Source organism: Trichosurus vulpecula, chromosome 1, assembly GCF_011100635.1.
Source record: "Trichosurus vulpecula isolate mTriVul1 chromosome 1, mTriVul1.pri, whole genome shotgun sequence".
NCBI classification, from domain to species: domain Eukaryota; kingdom Metazoa; phylum Chordata; class Mammalia; order Diprotodontia; family Phalangeridae; genus Trichosurus; species Trichosurus vulpecula.
The window spans coordinates 533,996,225-534,016,519 of NC_050573.1; the positions used below are offsets into that span (position 1 = coordinate 533,996,225).

At 43.6% G+C, this 20,295-nt stretch overlaps 1 protein-coding gene across 1 annotated transcript in view; it reads left to right on the top strand.

Moving 5' to 3' along the window:
• The window catches only part of ADAP1 (ArfGAP with dual PH domains 1), a 162,463-nt gene that overhangs the window by 110,905 nt on the left and 31,263 nt on the right, over positions 1-20,295 (top strand). The window contains exon 5 of the mRNA XM_036741335.1: positions 19,608-19,720. Coding sequence (XP_036597230.1) covers positions 19,608-19,720 — 113 coding nt within the window. The remainder of the gene's footprint in view (positions 1-19,607; positions 19,721-20,295) is intronic.

Genomic DNA, 20,295 nt, shown 5'->3' on the forward strand with positions numbered 1-20,295 from the left:
AGGACCCCAGAATTCCACTCCTAGTCCTACTAGTGGCTGGCTATGTTATTTTGATTAAATCGGTTCATACTTCTGGGCCTCAGTTTCCCAGTTCTGCAAAATGAGAACAATCCTTGATTTACCTGCCTTTCTGGAGGCAGCAAATGTGATGTAATGGAAAGGGCACTAGCTTTGGAACCAAAGGGCCTAGGTTCAGATTCACCTGTGTGACCATAAGCACATCATTTCACTTTTCTGGTCTCTGGTTTCCTTATCTGCCAAATAATAGGACTCTTAGTAAAACCTATGGGACCCCTCCTCAGGAGAATGTAAGAACATTCCTAATAGGATGAAATGCTAAGTTGCAGTTAGAAGTTAGAGAAAATAAAGGTGTAACTGTAGTTATAAGCTCACAGATCCCCAGAAATCTCTCTGTGGAGCCATTGGGCATCCTTGGGATCCCAGGTTAATAACCACCCTGGGCTAGGGGATCTCTCAGGTCCCATCAGCTCCACATTTGTAATCCTATGATGTAGTGAACAAATATTTATTAAAGACCTACTATGTGCCAGGCACTAGTGATACAGTGAAAAGTAAAAGATGGTCCTTGCTATCAAGGAACTCATAGTCTAATAGGAGATAGGTCATGCAAAGAACCATGTACAAACAAAATACATATATACATACACACATACAATTAGAGATAATCAGTAGAGGAAAGGCACTAGCACTAAGGAAAATCAATAAAAGCTTTTTATAGAATATGGGATTTTTAGCAGATATTTGAAGGACGCCAGGAGGCAGAGATGAGGAGACAGAAGAGTTCAGGCATGGGAAGCAACCCAGTAAAGATACCCAGAGTCTGAAGATGGTGTGTCTTGTTTGAGGAACAGCAAGGAGGCCAGTGTCACTGGATGGCAGAGGGTGGTTGGGGTACATGGTAGGTGGGGAATAAGGTGTAAGAAGACTGAAAAGTAGGAGGGGTCCAGGTTGTGAATGGTTTCAAATGTCAAACAGAGGATTTTACATTCAACTCCAGAGGTGACTAGGAGCTACTAGAGTTTACTGAATAGGGGTTAATGTGGTCAAAACTATGCAGTAGGAAAATTAATTTGGCAGCTGAATGGAGTTTGGACTGAAGTAAGAGACTTGAGGAAAAGGGACCAATTAAAAACTTACTGCAGTAGTCCAGGTGAGAGAGAGAAAGAGAGGGAGAGAGGGAGAGAGGGAGAGAGAGAGAGAGAGAGAGAGAGAGAGAGAGAGAGAGAGAGAGAGAGAGAGAGAGAGTGAGAGAGAGAGTGAGTGTTAATTAAGTGCTTGCTATGTGCCAGGAACTGAGTTAAGCAAGACCTGGCAGACTAAGGATAAATCTAGAAAATAGATGTCATTTTATTTGAAAAGTGCCTTAAATGTGCAAAATATTCTTCCTCCACTTTTCAGTCATGTCTGACTCTTCCTAATCCCCTTTGGGGTTTTGTTGGCAAAGACACTGGAATGGTCTGCTGTTTCCTTCTCCAGCTCATTTTACAGATGAGGAAACTGAGGCAAGCAGGGTTAAGTAACTTACCAGGGGTCATACAGCTAGTAAGTGTCTGAGGCCAGATTTGAACTCAGGAAGATCAGTCTTCCTGATTTCAAGCCCAGGGTCCTATCCACTGTGCCACCTAGCTTCCCTGTAAAATATTCACCATGCCCATAATTTTTTCCACTAAGGGAGCAAGGGAAATGCATGATCCTAAAAGTAGATCATACAAAAAAATAATTTCTTTCTGGCTTTGAGACATTATGATTTTTTTAAGCAGCAGCACATTTACTGTCTAATAATAGAACCGTCTAGTTGGAAGAGGGACCTTCCTAGTATTCTGCAACCTTCCTCCCTCCCCATCCCCTGCCCCCTGATTTCCCCTTCCCATTTTCAGCAGACACCTGTGTCATCTTTGACTTTTTCTCTCTCCCACACCCTCCACATGCAATCAGTTGCCGCTTCTCATCAGTTCTACCGACGCAGTATTCTGACTCTTCCTTTCCACTTGTCACAGCCGCTAATCTACTGCAGGCCTTCATTTCCCCTCTCTCACCTAAATAGCCTCCTAAATAGTCTTCATGCCTCCAGCTTCTTCTCTTTACCATCCATCCTTCACATTGTTCTCTGATTATTCGTCCTCTCAAAGTAACATCACTCCTCTGCTCGAAAAGCCCTTACTGATTTTTTCCTGAATAAAATAGAATAAAATTTCCTGAATAAAATAAAATAAAATGTCTGGCCTTCCATAATATGTGTCTCCTCTAGCCGTGTCTTATAACATTCCCTTTCACATGCTTTGTGGTCCAGGCAAAAAGGACTCCTTTCTTCTCTCTCCATTATCTGTCTCTTCATTCCCCATATCATCCAGAATCGACTGCTTCCCTTCTTGTTCATCCCCTTCCCCACAATGTTGAGATCCTTCCCTGCCTTCGAGGTCACCCTCCAGTGCCACCTTCCAAAGACTTTGGATCTCTCCTTTATTCTTCCCTTTTTCTGGTAATATTACCCCCACTTTACAGGTGAGGAAACTGAGACTGATTAAGACAAGATTAAGTGACTTGCACAGGTCGCTGCTAGCTCCAGAATTAACTTTGGGCTACAGATGTTAGGGGAAGGCGTGTGTTGCTGTGACCATGAGGCTGTGTGTATCCAGTGACATTTACCTGATTAAGACAAGATTAAGTGACGTGCACTTGTTTAGTGGCTGAGGCAGGATTCAGACTCAGGTTTTCCTCACTCAAAGTGTGGCACTCTATCCAGTATACCACCTAATTGACTTATCACATTCTACTTTGTTTCTTAAGTATGAATATACTGGTTTAAGGTGCCGTATTAGATTGTAAGTTTCTCAAGAACAGGAACTGGGCTTTTTAAAAAAATATATTTGTTTCTCCAACACACACCACGGTACCTTACATGTACAACACGTGTTTAATAAATGTTGGACTCTATTGGTGATCATCTAACGCAAACCCTTTATTTAACAAGTGAGGAAAGTGAGGCCCAGAGAAGTGAAGACCATACATAGATCCAGAACTGAAAGGGACCTCAGAGGCCATTTAGTCTTCCCAGGCTTGGTTCAAACCAATGTGAGAATGAATTTGCAATCCCCTCAACTTCCATAACTCTTAATAGTAAAACATTCTGGACAACAAACAGAGTCAGTTTGGGATTAGAAATTTCCCTTAGAGAATCTACTAACTGGGTCCACAGATAGAAAATTGCAAGTTAACTATAGATATGTCCACTGCCAGGGTTATCATAGTTTGTTATCATAGTACCCCCAGGCCTTTTTTTCTCCCTCTCAGACTACTACCAAATCCCCATAAGCTTTCCCTTTCCTTTCCCTGGACCATCTGCTAAATCCTGAGGCAGCATTGCATCGTGGTTAGAGAGCCAGTCTCAGAGCCTAGAAGTCCTGGGTTCAAGTTCTGTCTCTGACACAGACTAGCTGTGATCCTGGACAAGTCATTTAACCTTAGTCCTCTATGAAACTCTCTCGGAAGGCAGGTGCTGACCTAAATTTGAAGAGGAAACTTCTGAATTAGAATCTCTATCCTGGTGAAATTAAAAATCTAGTCCCTATCCCTTATCCGCTGCATCCTAAAATCCTACCAGTCAATTCTGAGAGACCCTCAGATCTCACCTGAGTCATCTTTAGCCTCATGGTTAGCTATCAGAATCTTACCTGCCTTCTTTCTCTCTCACCCTTCCCCCAGCCAAGTGAAATCACTGTTCTTCAGCACTTACCTGCCAGCTGCTGGTCTGTTTCTGAGACTTCCTAAATGTCACGCAATGGGGATGCTTCAGGCACGGGAGACAGAGAAGCTCATAGGCCCTGCCATTCACAGGGAACCTTCACCACTGAGGAAATAGCAAACAAAGGCAATATTTCCAGAGGTATTCAGCAGGGAAGGCCAACAAGTCTGAAGACTGTTGGTGTATAAGAGAGTGATGGTAGGAAAAGCAGCCTTGTTGTATAGAGAGAGCAGAGCCTGTGATGGCATTTGGGGTAACAGTCAGTAGACACTATGGTGATAGGAGAGAGAAGAAGCTGGGAAATGGAGGCCACTCAAACCTAAGGTGACTTTTGACTTGGGTGTCTTCCCCTTCTATTGTCCGAGAGGCAGCTTCCTCAAATGAGCAGAATGCTAGTCTTGGAGGCAGGAAGACCTGAGTTTCAGTGACACTTAACAAGCTTTGTGACCATGGTCTCTGGACCTCTCTCAGCCTTAGTTTCTTCCTCTATGAGATGGGAATGATAATAATAGCACCCACTTCACAGTCATGAGAATCGAATGAGATTATGCATGGAAAGCACTTTATAAACCTTGACGTGCCATATAGATGCTAGCTGGCACAGTGCCCCACACGTAGTGAGTCTTTAATAAATGTTGATTGATTATTATTAGTATTATTCAAGTGGTATGTGTGGTGTGGGGATATTCGCAGTGTTGACTTCTGTCTGGGTTATGTTGCTATTGATACTTCCACGGGAGCACCCCCCCCCCCAACCCCCAGCACATACTAGTTCAGGGCGCAAACAATGACAAAGCTGATATTCAATCTAGTCTAGTACTAGTCAGCTGAAATAAATCAGAGTTTGCTCTACTTATCATCCCTAGAGAAGGGAGTTGGGTGGGGGGAAGGATAACCAGGCAACTCAACACTAAAGGCTGTTAGGACTGATTTAGGTGCATCCAGGGAGAACCTACCTTGACCCATCAGCCTAATTCTGGAGGAGTCTGTCAGCAGGCTGCCCTGCCAAGTTCAGAAATGGTCTTTTCTCAGCTGCCTTAAAGGCACCTTCCAAATGTAGACATCGCTTTAAACCCCCTCACCCCCAAGAGGTTTCATCTGTTGGAGGAGTTGGGAGGAGTTTCTGGTTGGTTCTGGGCTGATTTGCTGGTTTTTCCCACTTATCACAGCTGGCAGAACAGCCACCGCCTTTAGGCAGTACACGGGGACCCAGATGATATCCCTGGGGATCAAGTCCACAAGGGTAGAGACAGAATGCAGAGCTAAAAGTGCCGAGTGGTGCTGCCTTGTCAGGTCACCGAATAGTAAAAATAGTGAAATTTCAGCCTTCTGGATGAATGCCTCAGGAGAATGAGTGAGTCTATCTGGGGAGCCAAGAGTTACCAAAACTTTTGCTTAATCTTAACCATTTTGGATGGGTGGAAATTTTTATTAAAAAAAAAAAACGTTGTGCTTTCTTACCTTCTTAAACAGAGCTTTAGCTCATAATTTCAAAAATATATCAAAATTTTATCAATGTGGGTATGCCTCAGTCTTCACACAATCTTGGGTTTGGAAGGGACCTTAGCAGCCAACCACTAGAACTCATTCCTAAAAAAGAATCTTATCAAACGGTTTTCCAGTCTCTACTTGAAGACCTCCGCTTGAGGGGGAACCCATTCCCTTTCCACTTCAGGATAATTCTAATTGTTAGGAAATTTTCCCTGATGTGTTGTCTTTTTTTTTTTTTTTTGGAGACTTCTATCCATTTTCCTCTTTGTGCTTCCCTTTGGGGCCAAGTGAAATGAGTCTGACCTCTCTTCTCCAAGGCAGGGCTTCAGATACTTAAAGACATCTCTCATGTCCCCCTGGGAATCAGTCTTCTTTTCTCCAGGCTAAACATCCCTGATCTCTTCATAGAGTTTCCTCGTTGGCAAAAATTAGGAGATTGGACGAGATGTCCTCTGAAGTCCCTTCCACAGCAGAGATCAATGATCCCTTCACCATTCTGGCGACTCTCTTCTGAATATTATCCAGCTTGGTTCTTCCTAAGGCATAGTCCCCAGAACTGAGCATGATACTCTGGATGGCGAAGAAAGAATAAGAGTACAAGGGGAAACTCCTATTTTTCCTCTAGAAACTACCCTAGTCTTAATGCTGCCCAAGATCACATGAGCTTCTTTGCCAGCCACATCACGTCTATATTGTCTCCGGCTAAGTATGACTTTAAATCTAAAATCTCTCAGTTCTTTTTTAGATTCCCATCTTATACAGTCCTTCCCCACGAGTCTTTTCTGGAAGGTTTACATTACATTTATATCCCAGACCATAAACTCCAAGGATTGACTTTTTCCTTGGGCAGCAGCTGGTCTAATCTGGGTAAGGAGGAGGCAGAGGGATAAAAGGGGAGGAGTTAAACTGAGCTGAACGATTTAAGTTAAATAAAGTTGTATTAAGTGACTACTATGTATAGAACACCATGCCAGGTGCTGAGGCAAATACAAAATCCACATTAGAACCAGAGCCTGCTGTCATGGAGCTCACAGAGTAGGAGGGAAAGATGGTATTCCGGTAATTAATGCAAAATAATAACATTATATCTTACCATGACATGTCACGATGTTATCTGTTATGCAGTATTTATGTATCATAATCTGTATTTTTGATGCATACTAGCTATGTAATCCTGGGAAATTCTCTTAACCCCTAAGTGTACATGCCCCATTAGTTACTTGTTTTTTTCAGACAAATATCTGCCTTTTCTCCCTGAATCACTTGGTCAAATGCTCTAATTTTTTTTGTCTTAATTATTTTTTTCAGACAGATCTGCCTGCTCTCCCTTCTACTTCCCCTCCTTTAAGGGGAGACACTTAAGAAAGCAAGAAAAACAAAATTGCTGTTACAAACGTGTTTGGTCAAGCAGGATAAATTCGCACATTGGCCATACCCAAAAACCCTCTGTCGTAATTTGTACCCTGGCTCCATCCCCTCTCTGTCAGGAAGGCGATGGACTCAGGGCACAGACTGAGACACAATTTTTTTCTACGTTTCTAAGTCTTACCAAGTTCATTATTTTATACTGTTATTTTATAAATTGTTCTCCTGGTCCACCCCCTCCCCCCTTCACTTCATCCGCTCATACAAGTCTTCCCAGGTTTCTCTGAAGCCATTCCCTTCATCATGTCTTACAGTGCAGTAGCATTCCATCACATTCATTTAACATAACTTGGTTGACAGAGACCTCCTCAATTTCCAATTCTTTGCCACCACAAGCAGAACTGCTGTAGTTTTGTACTTGTGGGTCCTTTTCCTCTTTGATCTCTTTGAAACCTTATTTAAGAGATCTTAGAGGCTGCCTAAGCTAAGCCCTTCTTTAATAAATGAGGAACTGAGAGTCTTGCCCAAGGTCATGTGGAATAATGAGCCAGGCAGGGATTTGAACGCAGGTCCCTGACACCAAATTCAGCACTTTTCCACAATACTATCCCGTATCCAGGTTCAGGGTAATCATTCTGCTATCGCAGCAGACTTTGTCCCTCTACACCAAAATTCTTAATGACAGCCAGCAGAAAGTTAAATAGGTTGGGGTGAGGGAGGAGGAAGGGTCAGGGAGGGTGAAGGACAATGGCCAAAAAGGGGGCACAGGGGTCAGATGTAGTAATACGCTAAAGACAAAACTTCAGGGATTTCCCAAATTTGTGAGGTGGGCTCCGTGAACAAATGTATTCTAAATCCTATGGTCTCTGGAGCTAGAATTCAACCCAGTTGAACTGAGAACACCAGATCTGGACTATAGACAGAGACCCATCTGAAAGCATGCTGGAGGGGTCCCAGGTCTTGAATTCAGCTCCAAGCCACACACGTTACCCACAATTGGCGCCGGCTCCTTCTCCTTTACCCTCCCTCCCCGTTCCCCAGACGCCTGGCTGGGGATTGTTTACTGGAGTTTTGTCTCCAGAGAGCAGGAAAAAATAAACCTCCTTTCTTTGGCCCGAGAAACCTTCTTTCTTTGGCCGGCAGAGCACGTCAGCAGATCTTGTGCTGGGCGGCTGAGGGTCTGCTCTGGGGGGTCAGGTCGAAGGGGCATCTTAAAATAAGATGTAGACTCAGTTGTCAGTGTGGTCACTGACCCATATACAGTCAAAGGGAAGAGGGGGCCCAGAGGATAACTATTTAAATCCTTCCATCATTTTACATCTGTATCAAGTTAGCTGTCTCACGGACAGCCCCACATTCCAGCGGGTCTGATGGGGCTTGTGGATTGCTTTATGTTGGAGAGTTAAAAATGCAGAATTAGCAGCAGTGGTATGTCTCTGTTGTGATTCTGCAGCCCAGACTCCTTTGACTTTTGTTACTAATGGTGACTAATAATCCTTTCACATGCAGACTTCAGACTCGTGTAGCACTGGACTGCCCAGTGCCTTCACGTACGTAATTACATTTGAATCACACACTAATCCTGGGAGGCAGAGGAGAACTTGTATAGATTGTTAGGACGTGGGCTTCAGGATTGCAGGAGGAGCTGGGATTTCTTAGCATCTGTACCATATAATCAAGTGCTTGATTAGTGGTTGTCTTTCTTTGTTCTCTAAATACTTGCCATGTGGGTCTTGTCTCCCTACCCAAACTGTAACCTCTCACTGACAAGCTATCATGATTCTCTTTTATTGTCTTCTTTTCCCCCAGCCCTGCCCTGTAAGGCTGGGCACACAGTAGGTACTTAATAAAGACCTGTCAGACTGGGCCTAGTTACTAGGGTGACTGAGGGTGGTGGATCTCTTGAGCTTGGGAATTCTGAGTTGTAATGGGCTAAGCCTATTGGGTGTTCGAAATAAGGGTGAGGGCTACCAGGTTGCCCAAAGCAGGAGGGAACCAGCCGAGGTCAAAAAATGGAATAATTCAAAGCTCTCATGCCAGTCAGAGTGAAATTGAACCCTATAAGTAGAGCCTGTGCCCATTCACTTCCAGCCTAGAAGAAAGGGAGATCCAGTCCCAATAGCTAACTGGATGGATGGATGGATGGATGGATGGATGGATGGATGGATGGATGGATGAACAGACGGACAGATGGATGCATGGATGGATGGATGAATAGATAAATAAACTAATGAATTAATAAGATAACAAATGAGATAAAATAAAATTTTAAAAACTTGTCACTTGATTGAGGCACATGGTGTAATAGAGAGTGCTGGAGTGGTGTCAGGAAGACCTGGGTTTGAATCCTGCCTCCAACCCTTTTTAGCTAGGAGAACATGGGCAAATCACATTTTTTTTACATTTACATTTAACATCTGTTAAATGGGAATAATAAACTCTATAATAGCACTCAGAGTTGTGAATTTCAAATGAGATAATAATACATAAAGTGCTTTGCAAATATAAAAGCACTCTATAAATGCCATAAAATAATAATAATGATTGTTTGCCCTTTGTTTTTGAAGAGGACCAATGACGTCATGGGGTGATCTCTTGACATGTATGTTTAAATGACCAGAGTTGCACAAAGTCATCAGCTTCACTCTCTTTTCCTGAGACATCAAAGTCCAGACAAAAGTCAGGATGACTGATAATGGCCTGGGATACATACGGTGGATGACCTTGGCATCTTCAATGTCTGACCAAGCTCTAAGTGCTTCGCAGCACCTGCTTCAGCTGCCTTCATGGCCATTGGAACAAATTGTTCTCATCTACCCATCCCCCCGGGTGTATGAGGTGCTCAGGAGGATCAGCACCTCTGGTGTGAGGGCTGCCCATCCACCTTTGGTGTCCGCCTCATTTACCCAACCTGTGGCTCCAAGAAGCTGTAGTATATGCAGTGGTCACACCCTGCTAAACTATCTCAACAGATGGGCCAAACCAGGTTGAGGGCAACTGACACACCTGGAGCCTGTCAGTCAATTAGGGGGATATCTAACCAAGCATATGAAGACTTTCTCCATTGAAATAGTCGAACAATAATACTACTACTGTCAAGTATCTTATAGCACTTGGTGAAAAGTCACCTGAACTCATGTCAAACCTTAACAGGAGATCCCGCAGCCTTAATGGTGAAGCCCTTTCTTTCTGTGAACAACCCACACCAACCTGCCTGGAACTCCTGAGCTCAGGAGATCCTTCCTCCTCAGCTCCACCCACTGGCTTCCCAGGCTTTCTTTAAGTCCCAACCAAAATCCCATTTTTTGCTGAAAGCCTTTCTCCACCCCTCTTGCACATAGCTTCTTTGTACACATTTCTTTGCTTGTCAGCTTCCTTTTTAGTGCCTTGAGGGCAGGGACTGTCTTTTGACTCATTCCCCAGCGCTTAGCACAGTGCCTGGCACTTAATAAATGTTTATTGACTGACAGATTCATGCTGTTCTTCAAGGAGTGAGTGAATGAAGAAGCACTTTTTATCTGTGCAAAAGAGTGCAAAGTTCTGGGGATATAAATAGAAAAGTTAGACTTTCCCTGCCCTTAGGGAGCTCCCAGTTCTAATGAGGGAGATGATAGATAGATAGATAGATACATACATACATACATACATACATACATGTAAGGTATATACCACACATAAGGTTTCAGCTGTAAGTCATTTGGAAAAGTCCCATGATCCATAGGGTACAGCAGCAAAGCAAATGGTAATGCCTCTTCTTTAATGTCATTTCCATTGATAGAATCCCATCAGCCTCTCATGTTGAATCTTTTGACAACACCAAGGACTTTGGTGACAAGAACTGTCTTTTGGGGGTCTTCAAAAGATATGGCTGTAGCTCCTTATAGGAGCGATCGTCAGGCTGCATCTCTACGTAGGTTGCTTGCCAGGATGATGGCTGTGGGTACTGGGGTTGGAAGCATTGCTACTTCCAAGGCTCTCAGGCTCAGAGCCCTGGGCCCTTAACATCAGGGTCTGAGGGGAGATGGTGGTCAATGCAGGGGGGTGGTTTGACTTGCCCAGTACGTGCCTCTTTCTGTCTCTCCCTCAGAGTGCCCTGCTGCTTCAGTTAGGCTAACTTGTTTGCTCTGTGGTCAACACTGCTTGGCAGTTGGTAGGAATGGCTATCTCCTTCTCCATAGGAGCTGCCTGCTCAGAAGGTGGCTCTGAGGGCTGGGCCGGAAGCAGGACCCCAGGGTGCCACCATTACCAGAACTCTTGTTCCTATCTGTGAGTTGGTGACAGTTGGTCAGCAGTTGTCATTGGTGTTGTTGAGTAAGATGGGGGCATTCTCCATCAGGGCGGGCTGAGTGGGCAGCGCCCTCAAGAACTAAACCACTGGTGTAAGGGATCCTGCCCTTTGTTGCTCTTCCTCTCCTTTCCCTTTAAACCTGACAAGTATAGATTCTCCTACAAACACCAAGGTCAAGAGCCTTCCACAGTGGGTCTTCTCTTCTAACACTTCTCTCTTACCAAGCTATTCTAGGCTGGAGGCTCCCCAAGAATAACATCTGATTTCTGGCAACACATGACCACCACCCAAGTGGAACCAACCCCAGACAGCTAGACAGCTGCCACATGCTGGCTGACTTCTTTGGGGCACCTTTTTTTTTCTTGGGGGGGAGGATGGTGATGAGCTCAGCCAGTACTAGTCAGGTGGCTCTAAGCTAGATGTGGAAATAGCTTCATTATCATTTACCTTTCTAATTCTGGTGCATGTTGCGTGTGGGCTAAGGAGCAGCATGATCCACAACCCCAAGACAAACACCCCCTCAAGCCCCATGAACCACAGTGATAACAGAAAAGGAAAAAGAACCAACCTTTAATGTCAAGTGAGCCACAGTCACATGATTCCTCCTAGAGCAGGGGTTTTTAACAGGGGGGGGGGGTGTAGACTTTTTTTTAATATTCTGATAGCTTTATTTCTTTTTTTATAAGTTTTTATTGATATCTCCTGTTTCTTACATCCTCATGGGGATCCCCAGTATCTCCCTTTTTCTCCCTCCCAGAGAGTCATCCCCTATAATAGTATTTTTTCAAGGGGAAAATTAATTGGCACAACTGATGAATACATTGAAAAAGTCCCAAAACAGGTGCAATGTGTAACACCTGTGGGCCTCCCGCCTCTTTGAAGGGGCAGGTTGGGGGTCTTCTCATTCCTCTTCATTAAGTCCTCCTTGAGATTTGCACGTTTGTTACATCTCACTTTTGGTTGTTTTGGTGCGTGACTGTTCCATCTCATTGCTGTAGTTATTGGGTATACTGTTTTCTTGGCTCTGCTTGCTTCATTCTGGTCAATTCGTGTGATAGCTTTACTTCAGTATAATTGCTTCCTTTGTAATCCTGTAGATTTTGGTTTATGTATTTTAAAACATCTTTCTAAAACATTTTAAAACATTTGCATATTTTAAAGCATTCTTCCCCAAAAAGGGTCCTTAGTCTTCACCACACTCCCACGGGGTCCATAATGATTTTTCCTCTTAATGATGGCTGCAGGGGCTGGTGGTTAGGAGGACATTGCTATTCCCAAGGCAAGTCTTGGGTTCAAGGTCCTGAGCTGTCCTCATCAGGATCTAAGTAGAAATGGTGGTCAAGGTGGTAGTCAGGTGGTGATGGTGTGACTTACCTGGCGTCAGAGAGTCTTTTGGCAAATTGATGGGAGACAGTTGGCATTTATCAAAATTTCTGGAGCTTCCCAGGCAGAGTCCCTCAGAATTGCTATTTCATAACCAGGGTACACGTATCAGGACACCGTCTGAGAGCCTCCCCTGTTGGCATCCAAAGAATGGGCCTAGCTCATTAGTTGTAAGCTAAAAAATTCTTCATTTTCAAATACTATTCTGAAATCTGCTGTACCACAAGACCCAGGAAGTCTGGAAAATCCTTCCTCTTGCCCAGAATATGAAACAAAAGAATGGAGAAACAACTCTAAGGGATTTTAAGCTGGGCTGAAGTCCCATCTACGAATGTCATCGCCTGACAAGGTGGGGAGTCTTGGCAGCTCCAAGCCTTTCCTGGGGCCATTGCCTTGATTGAATATTGTTAAGTGAATAATTGGACCATAGCTTTCCACCTAGAAGGAACTTCAGAGGTCATGAGTCCAACCCCTTCGTTTTGTAGATATGGTGACTGAAGGCCAGAGTGTTTACCTCACTTCTCCAGGGTCACAAGTGGGATCTGAGACCAGGTCTTCCTAATGCAAATCCACTACCCTATCCACAGAGCCCCTCTTGAATAGTAATTCTCCGATCATGCCATCCCATTGCTCTTAAGATCTAGTCTTGGACAAAAGCAAACTTTCCATAATGCAAATGTCCAATTTCATTCTTATGAATGAACCTGTACAATCTTCTTCTTTTGTACAATCTTATTCTATGAATATGGAAATGCCATTTTATTTGGTGTTGGTTAAGTTCAAACTCTTTTTTAATTAAAAAAAAATCTAGAACAGGAAGGTACCTCAAAATCCATCTAGCCCCAACCCCCTCATTTTACAGGTGAGAAAACTGAAGTCCAAGGTGTTAAGCGCAGAGGTGGTAAGTGGCCTGCCAGAACTCACACCGGAAGTAAGCCTCAAGGGGTAGGATTTGAATCCAAGTCCTTTAACACACAAACCAGTTTCTTTCCACTAGTCTACATGACCTTTGCACAGTTCTGACCACAGTAATAGCTGACATTTACATAAATGCTCTAAAGTCTGCATTTTGTGTACATTTTCTCATTTAATCCTCACGATATCTCAGTGAGGTAGGGACTACAGGTGTTACTATCTCTCTTTTACAGATGAAAAAACTTAGCTTCAAAAGCTAAGTTGTTATTGTCGAGTCATTTCAGTAATGTCTGACTCTTCTTGACCCTGTATGGGGTTTTCTTGGTGAAGATACTAGAGAGATTTACCTTTTCCTTCTCCAGCTCATTTTACAGATGAGGAAACTGAGGTAAACAAGGTGAAGTGACTTGCCCAGGGTCACACAGCTATTATGTATCTAAGGCTGAATTTGAGCTCAGGAAGGTGGGTCCTGCTGACTCCTGGCCTGGTGTTCTATCCACTGCACCACCTAACCACCCTGCTCATGGTTATACAGCTGTTAATAAAGTGTCAGAGGCAGGAACTTAAGGCTTCCTGAATGCAGATCCACTAGACTACAAGACTTCTCTGGAATAATTCTCTGACCACGTTATTCCACGGCTCAAAAACCTTCAGTGGCTCCCCATTCTTAACAGAGAGCATACAAATTACTTTTTCCTGTCATTTAAGGCTTTGCACAGCATGACCCCATACACCTTTGCAGGCTTATCACATAGTAAGTAGCCCCCTTCATCTTCTCCCCATTCAGATTGCTCCTCTCTCCCTCTATACAAACAGCTGCCCCCTCCCCCTATGTCTGCAATGGTCTCCCCTACAGTTCTATCTTTTGAAACCCGTTCCTTCCTCCAAAGCCCACCTCCTCCATGAAGCCTTACCAGATACCTCCCCCTTCTCCCCTCCCATTTATTAATAATTTCCTTCTTAAATCTTTCACACTATTCTATGTGGACCTCTCCTGTGTACTCATGTCGCATTATAGTTGCTGTATAGCATAGCTGCTATAAATACCTATAGCATTATAGTAATTTGTCTTATCCTTCTGCCCTTTGAGGGGAGAGGCTCTATTGTTTGTTTCATATTTATATCTTTGTAAGCCTGGCATAATGCCTTACACACAAGCGAATGGATGAAAGATCAATTATTTATTTAGTGTGGGAACTTCCTTTTCCAGTGCTGATTGAAACCTACTTGTGGCTCAATAGAGAAATCCTAGGGAGTTGCCTGAGGCACATATAGGTTAAATGACTTGCCTAGAACATTTAATTGAGGGTCAGAGGTTAGCTTTATACCCAGTCCATAGTATCATGAAGGACAGTTAGATGATGCAGTGGATAGAGTGCTAAGCCTGGAGTCAGGAAGATTCCTCACCCTGAGTTCAAATCTGGCCTTAGTTTACTAGCTGTGTGACCCTAGGCAAAGCAGTTAACCTTCTTTGCCTCGGTTTCCTCATCTGTAAAATGAGCTGGAGAAGGAAATGGCAAATCACTCCAGTATCTTTGCCAAGAAAACCCCAAAGCAGGTCATGAAGAGTCAGACACCACTGAAATAACTCAACAAGATAGTATCACAGATTAAAACTGGAAAGGAATTTAGACACCATTTAGTCTCGCTGCCTTATTTTACAGATAAGGAAAAGGGAGGCCCAGATAGGTTAAGTGGCTTATCTTGGTCTCATAGATAATAAGAGGCCAAGGCTTGATTTGAGCCAAGGTTTTCCTAACTCCAAGTCCATCTGTTTCTTTATTATTCCATGTTGCCTCTTAAAGTGTACACAAGTGATTAATAAACTAAATAAAATTAATTAAATTGAATGCTGTTAGTGTTCTCCTCATAATAAATGACTTTGTACTTGCTCTGTATATAGTTTTTATGTGATTGTCTGTGTCCGTGTGGTTTTCCCCCTTAGAATATAAGCTCCCTGAAGGCAGGGACTCTTTCATTTGTGTTGTTTTATCCCTATCACCTAATACATAGTTATGGACCTGTCGATCCAATTCACTACCCTAGTCTTTGCTGACCTTTCTCTCCTGGATTCCCACCATCTGTATCAATCACCTCTCGATGAAGCATTAGCTTGTCTTTTTTCGTGTTTCCTTACTCTTTACCATATGTTAGTTTTGTTATAATAATAATAACAGCATTTATATACCACTTGAAGGTTTGCAGAGCTCTTTACAAATGTTATCTCCTGGGAGTCCCCCATTTTCCAGATTGGGAAATTGAGGCAGACAGAGATTCAGTGGCTTCTCCAGAATCACCCTGCTGCTAAATGTCTAGGCAAGATTTGGACTCCGCTCTTCTGGCTTCCACATCCTGTGCTCTGCACTCCCCCCAGTGAGACTATAAGCTCCCTGAAGCTAGGCTACAGTTCTCTTCTCTATCTTCCTAGCATTCATACAGACTGAGTATATAATAGGTATGCAAACAGTGATTGTCGATTTGAGTATTCACCGTGGCCTCTCTACACCTGGGAAGGGGATGAAGGACAAAATCATTGCAGAAACACTCATTAGACCATTATTTAAGGCTTTCTCAACTTCCCACTGTTCAGATGTTCCCTCCTGTCCCCTGCCCTGTTCTCTTCTCAGCTTCACCTGGTCACTATCTGGGGTCTGCCAGTTCTCCCACTCCACCTTAGCCTCTCTGGGGGTCCCTGTGTACGTCAAGAGGTGTGGAACAGATAAGTCATGGAGCATACTCTGTAGGGAAGGTGTGGTTGAAAGTACATAGGTATTAAAACACTAATGTACTATTCATGGAGTTGTATACTGATCCAACCATTCTGGAGAGCAATTTGGAACAATGCCCAAAGGGTTATAAAACCATGCATACCTTTTGACCAAGCAATAACACTACTAGGTCTGTATCCCAAAGAGATAAAAAAGGGGGCCAGAGGACCTATGTGTACAAAGATATTTCTAGCAGCTCTTTTAATGTGGTAAAGAATTGGAAATTGAGGGGATGTCCATCAACTGGGGAATGGCTGAGCAAGTTGTTGTATACGATTGTATTGAAATACAATTGTGCTTTAAGAAATAATGAGCAGGATGCTCTCAGAAAAACATGGAACAACTTATATGAACTGATTCAAAGTGAAATGAGCACAACCAGGAGAACATTGTACACAGTAACCACAATATTGTATGATGATCTACTAGGAATAACTTGGCTATTCTCAGCGATGCAATGATCTAAGACAATTCTATAGTTCTTGTGATGAAAGATGCTGTCCATCTCCAGAGAAAGAACTGGTAGAGCCTGAATGCAAATCAAAAATACTTTTTCTTTACTTTATTTTTCGTGGGATTTTTTGTCTATATTTTCTTTCACAGAATGACTTACATGTAAATGTGTTTTGCATGACTATACATGTATAACCTATGCCAAATTCCTTGCCTTCTCAATGTGGGGGAGGGAGGGAGAAAATTTGGAACTCGAAATTTGAAAAAAAAAAAGATTAGTTTTTTTACATGTAATTGGGAAAAAATAAAATATTAAATAAAAAAAAAAACATAGATATAGAAATTTGGGGGAGGGGGAAAACCCAGTAGCATACCCCATAATTTTCATCTCTTAGGCTGCTGCCCATCCCTTCCCTCTTACCTCAACTCCTCCCTAGTTGCCCCACCCACCCACCCTTTAGGATATGTATGTCAGAAGTGAGACAGCTCTCTTTCTCCCCACTCCTGAGCAGTCCTAATAAAATGTCTGGGCTTCAGATTAGCATATACTAATATGCTAATTGATTCCCTAGTTCTGTTGCCAGGGGGCTGTAGCTGATGTGGGCTGGCTTGGCTCAGCTGCAGTCTGGAGAATTGTCTGTTGCAGTGTTCTTGCCATGGGGTTTGGGAATATTGGTGGAATCAGTGGGGAGTTGCATTTTCTAAGGAGGGTCTTGGGGTGGACTAGGATAGGTCATTAGTGACTATTGGTGAAATAGGAAAAACAGGGTGTGGAAACAGGAGGGCACAGGTAGAGGCTTTCGCATCTCACAAAGTTCCCCCTAGAGATTTTTGCAGGAAAGCAGATGAACTGAACTGAGACAGCAGATCCTCTTACTGTGAGAAACAGCTAGGTTGAGATGTTTGCACTGTAGTGCCTTTTAGGGTATTTGGTAGAGCCAGCTAGGCAGAAGGATCGTGGGCTTAGAGTTGGAAGGGGCCTTTGATATCACCTACAGATGAAGAAACAGGGGCCCAAAAACAGCTACTGATTTTTCCCAAGGTCACATATTGAGTGACAGAATTTGAACCCAGGCAGCCTTGATTTCAAATCCAGCCCTCTTCCCACGGAACCACATTGCCTACGTCTTGAATGAAGCCAGCCTACACATGGTAGCAAGCAGAGCATATGGTGAGGTAGAATGGGTCCAGGAGAGATGTTGAGGTTTACGCTAAGACAGGAGCTCTTAACTGTTTCGGACCCCTGTGAAAGTCTGTCAAAGTCCATAGACTCCCCAGAAGAACATTTTAAAATACATAAACTAAAATGTACAAGGTCACAGAGGAAGCCATTAATATTGGAGTAGAGGTATCACATGAACTGAGCCAAGAAAACAATATACCCAATACCTACAGCAATGAGATGGAGAAAACAGCCACACACCAAAACAACCAAAAGTAAGATGGAACAAAGCTGTAAAGCTCAAGCAGGACTTGATGAAGAGGTATGAGAAGACCCCCAACCTACCCCTTCAAAGAGGTGAGAGGCCCACAGGTGTTACATATTGTACCTGTTTTTGGACTTTTTCCAGTGTATCCATCAGTTGTGCCAGTTAATTTTCCCCTTGAAAAAATACTATTTGTTGTGTGAGATGACTCTCTGGGAGGGAGAAGAGGAAAGGTACTAGGGATCCCTATGAGGATGAAAGAAAACATCAATAAATACTTGTTTAAAAAAATAGAAATGAAGTTATCATGATATATTTTTTTAAAAGTTTACAACCTCCAAGTTTAGAACTTCTGCTCTGGGAGGAGCCATGTTGACTGTGGCTCAGTTAACGCTGATGGTTGTTTCTTTTATAATTGTGGCTCATGGGGCTAAGGGGGTGTTTGTCTTGGAGTTGTGGATCACGGTGCTCCTTAGCAGACACACAACATGCATCAGAATTAGAAAGGTAAATGATAGTGAAACTGTTTCCACATCCAGCTTAGAGTTACGTATCTTACTAGAACTGGCTGAGCTTATCAGCTCCCCCCACAAAAAAAGGTGCCTCAGAGAAGTCACCCAGCATGTGGCAGCTGCCTAGCTGTCTGGGGTTGGTTCCATTTGGGTGGTGGTCATATGTTGCTAGCAATCAGATGTTATTCTTGGGGAGCCTCCAGCCCCCGATGGCTTGGTAGGAGAGGGAAATGTCAGAAGAGAAGACCCACTTGGTCTCCACCTTGGTGCTTATAGGGGAATCTGTATTTATCAGGTTTAAAGAGAAAGGAAAGGAAGAGCAACAAAGGCCAGGACCTCCTAGAGACTCTGGGCAGTGGTTTAGTCCTGGGGGAGTTGCCCAGCCCTCCCAGATGCCTGGTATCTCTGATAGGGACACTCTGCCCTGTCCTGACCTGCCCTCCCTTCAGCCCCACCCCAATACCTCCCCCCAGTAGTTATCTTTTGAGTACTAGGTAAGAAGACAATATTTGGAAAATGGGTAAGGTGAGGAAGGACCACATGTCATCCTATCTCCAATTGAGTCACGAATTGTATTGTCCAATACCTGTCTCTTTGAAAGTGCTGATCATAGTGTAAAGAAATTTTTGTGCATAAATGTACCTTTGTCCTTTTTTCTAACGCCTGGTGAATGTCCTATAACTACGACACTGCTATTTTTCCTCTTAAGTAATAGCTGAGAAGCACTTATGTCTAGAGCATTATTGGCTATTTAAGGCTCTTAGAAGACAGTACTGGATAAGAAATTTCCCAGGCCCAGTTTGATTTATTTATCAAATATATATTATTTGTAAACTACAAAGCATTATGGGAAGCTAAGTGGTGTAGCGGACAGAGTGGATAGACTCATCTTCCTGAGTTCAAATCTGGCCTCAGACACTCACTAGCTGTTTGACCCTGAGCAAGTCACTTTACCCTGCTTGCCTCAGTTTACTCAGTTGTAAAATGAGCTGGAGAAGGAAAGGGCAAACTGCTCCATGATTTTTGCTAAGAAAACTCCAAATGGGGCCATGAAGAGTCAGACATGACTGAAAAACCACTCAGCAACAGCGGTGTAAAGCACTATAAAAATGTTGGATTCCGTTATCAGCCTCTCCACCCGCCCACTGACCCTTTGGGCCCTCTGGGGGTTGTAAGTGGGTTGGATTATCTGTGAGGAGTAGTTAGTTGTAACCAACTGTGCTTTCCTCCTGCCTCCTACAGGATACCGAGAAGGATTTCTTTGGAAGCGAGGTCGGGACAACGGGCAGTTCTTAAGCAGGAAGTTTGTATTGACCGAACGAGAAGGAGCGCTGAAATACTTCAACAAAAATGACGTAAGCCCAGGTTGGGTATGGGGATCTGGGGGCTTGGGGGGTGGGCAAGGATAATTTGTAGCTGTGGACCATTTGTTCTGGGAGGTGGTAAAGCAGGCCCCTTCTCTCTGCCTGTGAGAAAACATTCCTCCTTTTTCAAAGTAAAGAATTGTCTTGGTCTCCCGAGCCCCAAGTTCCTCTCAAACACCTCAGCAGGAGCGATATAAAACGGAAGGCCTCCCTGCAGCCGCTGCCTGGAGGAATAAAACAGAACGCTGAAGCTTTTGTACTTGAGCTGCTGCTGGGTGTGGTGGAGGTGGTGAGTTAGAGATTATCCAGTTTCCCAGAAGTCCAAGTATTTGGATTCGCAGATCATAGGACCTTAGAGGTCATTGTGCCCAGCCCCTCTCAGGCCCAGAGAGGCCCAGAGAACAAGACTTGCCCAAGGTCACACAGGCACTAAGTGTCAGGGCTAGGGTTTGAACTGAGATCCTCTGACTTCAAATCCAGTGTTCTTTCCACCTTTCTGCACTGAATAGTGGTTCTCCTTCTGTCTAAAATTCCTTCAAGGTGGAAACTTGGAGAAAAAACAGCAG